This window comes from Empidonax traillii, unplaced genomic scaffold (assembly GCF_003031625.1).
Source record: "Empidonax traillii isolate 1590-97213 ecotype Southwest subspecies unplaced genomic scaffold, ASM303162v1 scaffold685:size505991, whole genome shotgun sequence".
In the NCBI taxonomy this organism is placed as follows: Eukaryota; Metazoa; Chordata; class Aves; order Passeriformes; family Tyrannidae; genus Empidonax; species Empidonax traillii.
Window position 1 is genome coordinate 394,372 of NW_020955878.1, and position 7,368 is coordinate 401,739.

A 7,368-nucleotide genomic window follows, 5' to 3' on the forward strand; every position below is an offset into this window, starting at 1 on the left:
CCAATCTTTAGATGGAATCACAGAAAGAGCTGAGTTGGAAGGGACCCACGAGGACCATCAAGTCCAACCTTTAGCCCTGCACAGGACTATCCCCAGGAGTCACACCATTTGATCTTCCAATGGAAACTGGAGGAACACATAGGCCTACCGGAATGCCAAGGAGGGTTGTGTCTTCCTTGAATAGTGGTTTCAGACAGGCGACATTACATGTGTCATAAGAAATGACATAAAGCTCTTTTATTTGGGCAACTGATTGAAACCAAAGTTGTCAAAGAATTGCTCTCCAGACTCCTTTAACTGTATATACTAACTCTTCAGTGATTACAGTTGGGCCTTATATTGTGAACTTGCATGGAGAAACAGACTTACAGGCGTATCACGCTTCAAAAGTCCTTCCCAGGCTGGAGCATGATATTATAATGTTGACACTGAGTGGTCTGAATTTTACCTTTAGTGATTCATATTAAAATATTTTCTAAGAAAATTTATCATTTAGCATGAGAGTTACGTACTGTGAGAACACCTGGAAGAAACACAAGTAATACTTACAGATTGCACTTGGAGCTGCAGATCATTTTTCTCCTTCATTAGAGAAGCCATTTTCTCCTCCAGCTCCTTCCGCTTTGCCTCAGACTTCGCAAGCTCTTCCTTGGTTTTCTCAAACTCTCCCTTCATGTTGGCCATCTCCTTCTCAGACTCTGCACTCTTCAACAAGGGCTTGATCTTGAAGAACAGCTTCATCCAGGGCCAGTGTTTGACATTCATGAATGAACGAATGTTGTACTGGATGCAGAAGATGGACTCCCTGGAGCATAATTCATGTGTACAATGAATATTTTCAGTCTGAAGAGTGTCAACACTTTCCCCCAAGCACAGTGGCTTTAACTGAGGATGAGGAATGTGTACCTTCTCTCCACCATTCTCTGGTACTCCACCCTCATCAGAAAACCTCTGCACAAGGCCTGTGTGCGGGTGATGAGCTGTGCCAGCTTCTCATCCCTCATCTCCTCCAGGAGCCCCAGCAGCCCAGCTTTGAAGAACACCTTGGAGAGGGAATGTTGCAGCACACCACTGTCAGGCAGGGCAAAGCACAGGCCCAGAGGGAGTGAGGGAGTGGGGGGTTTGTACCTTGGTGTGTCCAAATTTGTACTGGGTGTGGTCCACATCGATTGACCCAAGGAGCTTCTCAGAAGCCTTCTTGCTATCGATGAACTGTCCCTCTGGGATGGCACTGGCATTAAGCACCTTGTATCTGTGGAATTAGAGGAAATGTGAAAGAAGACAATGCCAAGTCACAAGGTTATACTGTTTATTAAAACCAACATCAGCAGAATGAGGCTGAGCAAGTTGGAATTTCATCCCTTTGTTTAGAGACACCCTTATCTTGAAGTTCTAACCTGGTAACAAAATCAAGGAAACTTTTCCAGTCACAGGTGAAAAGAGGACACTGATCTCCAGTCACTTCAATCCATATCTTTTTTTACTTAAACTATGCTGTCGAAAATTGCTGCAGAGGAACATTGCCACTATGTGGGTAGGAGGAAAGCCTCGTCCCCTGAAACTTGCGGCTGATACAGTGACCAAAGAACTCTGAGAGAGTTTGTAATTCTTATGTGAGAACATATTACAACCACGTAACTGCTGTTATTAATCTTGTAATCAGTGCCTTGTGTCATTCTACTGTGCTTCTGTACTCAGAGACCCTGCAAAGCTCAGTTGTGTGACGGGCAGTGGTCGGTGAAGACACACGACACTCTTCATTTCATAGCTCTTACCTCTGTTTGAAGTCAGCGTAGAGGACTCTGCTGGGGAATCCTTTCCTGCAAATCCTGATCCCTTCCAGCACGCCGTTACAGCGCAGCTGGTGCAGCACCAGCTCGTGCTCCATGGCACCTGAGCAATGCAGAGCAGAGCACAAAGGAATGGCACAGATTCCAGTGCAGAGGGGAATGGATGTGCCAGAGCAAAGCCTCTTCCTACTTGAGCATCTTACCAGGTGTTTTAGTCTCATTGGGGATGATGCAGCGCACAAAATGGGGGTGAGTGCTCCGCAGATTGGTCATCAGCTTGTTCAGGTTCTCCTGTGGGTTCATCACTGAGTAAATATGTGTAAGAAAAAATGACCCTTTGTGTTGTTTGACCTTAGCATGAAAGGCCCATCAGTGGAGATGCTGCAAGTTATCAGCTGAGAATACCTCAATCAATAGCTCAATCCCCTCTGACTCTTAACATTAAACACCATCTTGTAGCATAAGAATCAATCCAATGAAGGATAGAAAGTGGGCACTTTTTTTGAGAAAATTTCTGTTTATTTTTATATTTAATGATGGTCTAAAGAGAAGTCATAAGTATTTGGAATCTCTTTTGATTGGTTGGTTGGTTGGGGTTTTTACCCTCTTTACTGTGTCTGAACCAGTTAAAAAACGCAGAATAATTCTTTGCATAAATGAAAAGATAAGGTGTTTACATACCCGGAAAAGAGCTGAGACAGTCTGGAAAGAAGAACCCTTCTTCTTGGCGCCTTTCTTGCCACCACCACCACCACTACTGGCCTCTGATAAAATGAAGATAATGAAGATAAAATCTACTGCTTTGGGGCTCAGTTGCTGTGCATCAAAGAGATGACATTTCAGAGAACTGACCTGCTTCTCCTCCAGCAGAAGCAAAGAGTAAGGCCAGGGTCTTCACAGATGATTTCTGGTACAACCCAATGACAGTTTCATTCAGAGGGTCCTTGTTCTTCTCCAGCCACCCAGTGATGTTGTAGTCCACTGTGCCAGCGTAGTGCACCAGGGAGAAGTGGGCCTCAGCCTTGCCTTTGCCAGGCTTGGGCTTCTGGAAGTTGTTGGACTTGCCCATGTGCTGGTCATAGAGCTTGTTCTTGAAAGAGGTGTCAGTTGCCTTGGGGAACATGCACTCCTCTTCCAGGATGGAGAAGATGCCCATGGGCTGGGGGAAACAGCAAAAAATAGCAGTGATAAAATACAGATCTACCTTCAGAAGGGGACTGCAGGGAGACAGAGGAAACTGAGAAATTGATGGAACTTTCGGATCAAAAATGGTTCAGATCTTTGTTAATTTTTTCAGGCTTCGTTCCAGACAAAATGTGAATTTGTGTCTGACTAATGCATTTCATGGCTGGTAGTGTCACAATAATCAAACAATATTTTCTGAGTAATTTTGAAACTGATGAATTGAAAGATGATTTGTTTATTACATTACTATTTTCACAAAATAATTTGTATAGTCGAAGGTGTCTTACTAAAATTGACCTTATTGCCACAGATCAACAGATCTTTCAGCTACATCCTCCTTTTTTTTTTTTTTCACGGTGTATCTGTCTTTCTGTTCCTATATAAGATGATGTTGCCCAAAAACAGTGTCTACTCTTAGTGATGTTTTTACTGATCCCTATTAAATCAGTACTTTTTTCTATACACACCTATTATTTTTCTTAGAAATTAAGTTTCAGAAATCACAGTATGAATACGGAAATCATGATATTGAAATTGTATCTAGATTCCTCAAAAGAGATCTTTCATCTTTGTAGTCTAGAAAACACACCTACAGAGAATCCTTGTCATCCAGTGATGTGTGATTACATTAATTCTTCTATTGCCATACAAGAAAAATTACGGTTAACTTTTTTGAAATGCATAGCAGTATAGTTAATGGTGACCTAAAAGTACTTAATTTGTAGCCTAATCACAAAGGTGCTTAGAACTTACTTCCTGAATACATGCAGTATTTGAAATAAAAAGGTACTTCAAATAGAAAGAACCAGGAACATAAATGGTTAATAATAGATAGGTTTATGAAGCATTAGAGCAAGAAAAATGAAGGCTAAAGAAAAATCCTGAAATTCTGTCACAAAGAAGGTAACTAAATTGTAAATGTAATCAACACACCTTCTCAATGAGCTCAATGCAGGCAGCCAGGTCCATCCCAAAGTCAATGAACTCCCACTCAATTCCCTCCTTCTTGTACTCCTCCTGCTCCAGCACGAACATGTGGTGGTTGAAGAACTGTTGCAGCTTCTCATTGGTGAAGTTGATGCACAGCTGCTCCAGGCTGTTGAACTGCCCAAAGACAATGCAAAGACAAGATTCACTCATTCTCCAGAGGAAGAACTGCCTGTATAGTTTTCTTCTTCAGACTCAGAAACCTACGCAGGGATGCCAAATTAACACAAATATTTTTTTAATGTAAAACATCTAATTAAGTATTTTTAAAGGTTTTTTATTTGGTTGGTGGGGTTTTATTCGCTTTGTTTTTTTTTCTTTGCTACTTGCATGATGTTTAAATATATTATTTATTTTTAAATCAAATTTCCAAATTGTTAGGTAGTCTTATACCTATCAAGGCACAATTTACATCACTATTTTTTCTCATATTGTGTGAATTTTCCCATTGCCCTAACAAAAAAGTTAGACATTGTCAGTGCTTGCCACTCCTGGCTTGGACTCAGATACATTTCACAAATATCTATAGAACTTCTCAGTTTCAATTAAAGCAGCTGATGTACTCTTCCTGTTGGAATCACCCTTTAGCTCTTAAGAAGCAAAGGATGTATATATATATTTTTTCCAAAGCCTTGACAAACTTTTGTGTGAGACCTAAGTCTACCTTTCTCTTCTTACATTCTGTAATATTGTACCTTGGGTATTTATGCATTGTTTGTAAGTGGATTTTTTTTAATATTAAGTTCAAATTGTTGAAAAACTGCAACATTTGTGCTAATTATATAAAATGCAGATGCTTCTTCCTTGTGTTTCACATAAAACTATTAAATGAAGATGTATTGAAGCTCACAGATTGAGCTGGAATAAAAACACTGAGATATAAAAGGAAGGAAAAGATTTCCAGAAAATAACAAATTTTCAAAAAAATGCAATACTAATTTGAAATTGCAAGTGAATGGAATGTTTGAAAAAAAAAAAACTAGAATAAGTGACCAGTTTCAGTTGATGCCTAACTGCCTTTTCAAGATTATTCTGTGATTTCAGTGTTCCTTACATCAAAGATCTCAAAGCCAGCAATGTCCAGCACACCAATGAAGTACTGCCTGGGCTGCTTCGTGTCCAGCTGTTGGTTGATGCGAACAACCATCCACAGGAACATCTTCTCATAGACAGCCTTTGCCAGGGCACCCACTGAATTGTACACCTAGAACAAAGAAGAATAGAGCAGAAGGAAAACAGTACACACAGTAAGACAGTAAATTAAGAAAGAGCTTCCCAGGCTGGTTGTTACCTGCTGCACCGTTTGGCCCTTGGTCACATACTCATTCCCCACCTTGACTCGGGGGTAGCAGAGGGCCTTGAGCAGGTCTGCTGAGTTTAGACCCATCAGGTAGGCAGCCTTGTCAGCAACTGATAACAGAGAGAGGGAGACAGTGACAGAGGAGAAGTGATAACTGAAAGTGGATCTCCTATAAGATGTAGCTGTAGGATTCAGCAGTGAAATTTTGTGATATCTTACAGGGAAATTTAGAATATTCTGGAAGCTGAGATCTATGTCTTTGTGAAAGTAAATTGGAGCAAAATACCTGAATACTGACTGCCAGCTGTGTAACTGGTTCTATTACTGAGAGTTCTAGATTTTGCTGTTACCTTCTGTACCATCAGGCTCTGCCTGCTCCTCTCGTTGTTTCTGCTTGAACTTCAGGTTCCCATAGTGCATGACTGCCCCTGTCAGCTTGTAGATGGCTGTTCTCTCATCAGCAGTGAAACCCAGGATGTCAATGGCACTCTGGCAACAGAACCAGACAAATAAACTTCTGGGCCATTAAAAGGAACTTTTACCACACCAATGTGCTCTGTGACACTCACATCTGTTGCCATCAGCTCCTCCTGGTCATTAATGCTGGCAACAGTGATCTCACCTTGACTCACAAACTGATAGTCATATGGGTTGGTGGTGATGAGGAGCATGTCTGTAAAGATGAATAGGATGTGAGAATGGAGATGAATGTTGAACACATTCAGATTTTATCAACCACTTTATAATACTTCCTACCAATTAGCTCTGGCTTCTTGTTGGACATGATCTGATAGAAGATGTGGTAGCTTCTTTCTGCCTTGAGCTGGAAAGTGACTCTGGACTTCTCCAGCAGATCTGGCAAGGATGGTAGGACAGAGTTAGGCCTGAAAAGGAACACTGAGGTGGAAGGGGAGGAAGGAATGGGATCAGATCAGAAGGTCTCTTACAAGTTTCAATGTCAGCAGAAGCCAGTTTGCCTGTGGCCCCAAAGTGGATTCTGATGAATTTGCCCTTTAGAGGGGAAAGAAAAAAAAAAGCATTTTTAAATTTCACTAAGATGTTCTCCACAGAAGACAGGCTTCAAACACAGTAGTTGTTTGGATTTTATTTCTTCTTTAAAAAAGCAAAACAGGACAAAAACAATTTCAGGAAACTCTCTCTACTGGCAATACTAGTGTAAAAATCTGAGCTTTATTACTCACTCTTATTTAATGGATAACTGTGAATACATAGGAACAAGAAAACCACAAGAAAGTCTTTTATTGGGTCATTAATGTTGCAATTCAAACAGATATAGTGAAGGCCATTTTTTAACCATAGTGCATGCTGTGAAGGTGGATTTTGGTGGTCTAAATGTTAATTTTTTTTTTTTTTTTTGGTCTTGGGGAAAACAAAAGTGAGCTGTTACTTTATGAGTTGTGGGGATAGATATTATAGATATTTAAGCATTTTTCAGTTATCCCCCTTTGTGTGCTGTATTGCACTTCCAAAGATATATTTTTAGTCAGAGAGTCTAGTTAATTTCTAGTTGTCAAAAATATGAGGAAAATATTAGCTCAATAGTCATCTGACTGTGGCACTTCATAAGTGACAGCATCAGTTCTGACATTCCAGTTCCCTTATAAATGACAAGTTTTGTCATTAGGAACAACTCACAAAGCGTGAGGAGTTGTCGTTCCTCACGGTCTTGGCGTTTCCAAAGGCCTCCAGCAGTGGGTTGGCGCTGATGATTTGATCCTCAAGTGTCCCCTAAAACAGAAATCTTCTTGTCATGATTTAGCTCCTGAATAAATTTGATAGTTTCAGGTTCCTACCCCTGCAGGGACCTCACCTGCATTTTGCCTGACGTCTGCTCCTCCTTCTTCTTGTCCCCGCTGGCTGCAATTGTTGCAAAGTACTGGATGACACGCTTTGTGTTCACAGTCTTCCCGGCCCCGGATTCTCCGCTGGCAGAGCAAGGAGAGAAGCAGAGAGCGTGTGGTCAGGCAGGAGGGGCCCTGGCCCTGGGCAGCCCCGCAGGGACCCGAGCAGGGGGTGTACGTACGTGATCAGGATCGACTGGTTCTCCCGATCTGCAGAAGAGGCAGAAAATACACACTTTATAAA

The 7,368-nt window shown here is 41.3% G+C and overlaps 1 protein-coding gene across 1 annotated transcript in view; it reads right to left on the minus strand.

The window, feature by feature from the left end:
• Window positions 1-7,368, minus strand: part of LOC114065642 (myosin heavy chain, skeletal muscle, adult-like) — a 17,308-nt gene that overhangs the window by 8,221 nt on the left and 1,719 nt on the right. The window contains exons 3-19 of the mRNA XM_027899700.1: window positions 7,307-7,359; window positions 7,094-7,208; window positions 6,919-7,011; window positions 6,210-6,273; window positions 6,019-6,117; window positions 5,832-5,935; window positions 5,613-5,751; window positions 5,254-5,372; window positions 5,017-5,166; window positions 3,909-4,079; window positions 2,643-2,949; window positions 2,472-2,554; window positions 1,994-2,081; window positions 1,776-1,893; window positions 1,129-1,252; window positions 907-1,043; window positions 550-805 (exon numbers count right to left, since the gene is read on the minus strand). Coding sequence (XP_027755501.1) covers window positions 550-805; window positions 907-1,043; window positions 1,129-1,252; window positions 1,776-1,893; window positions 1,994-2,081; window positions 2,472-2,554; window positions 2,643-2,949; window positions 3,909-4,079; window positions 5,017-5,166; window positions 5,254-5,372; window positions 5,613-5,751; window positions 5,832-5,935; window positions 6,019-6,117; window positions 6,210-6,273; window positions 6,919-7,011; window positions 7,094-7,208; window positions 7,307-7,359 — 2,220 coding nt within the window. The remainder of the gene's footprint in view (window positions 1-549; window positions 806-906; window positions 1,044-1,128; window positions 1,253-1,775; window positions 1,894-1,993; window positions 2,082-2,471; window positions 2,555-2,642; window positions 2,950-3,908; window positions 4,080-5,016; window positions 5,167-5,253; window positions 5,373-5,612; window positions 5,752-5,831; window positions 5,936-6,018; window positions 6,118-6,209; window positions 6,274-6,918; window positions 7,012-7,093; window positions 7,209-7,306; window positions 7,360-7,368) is intronic.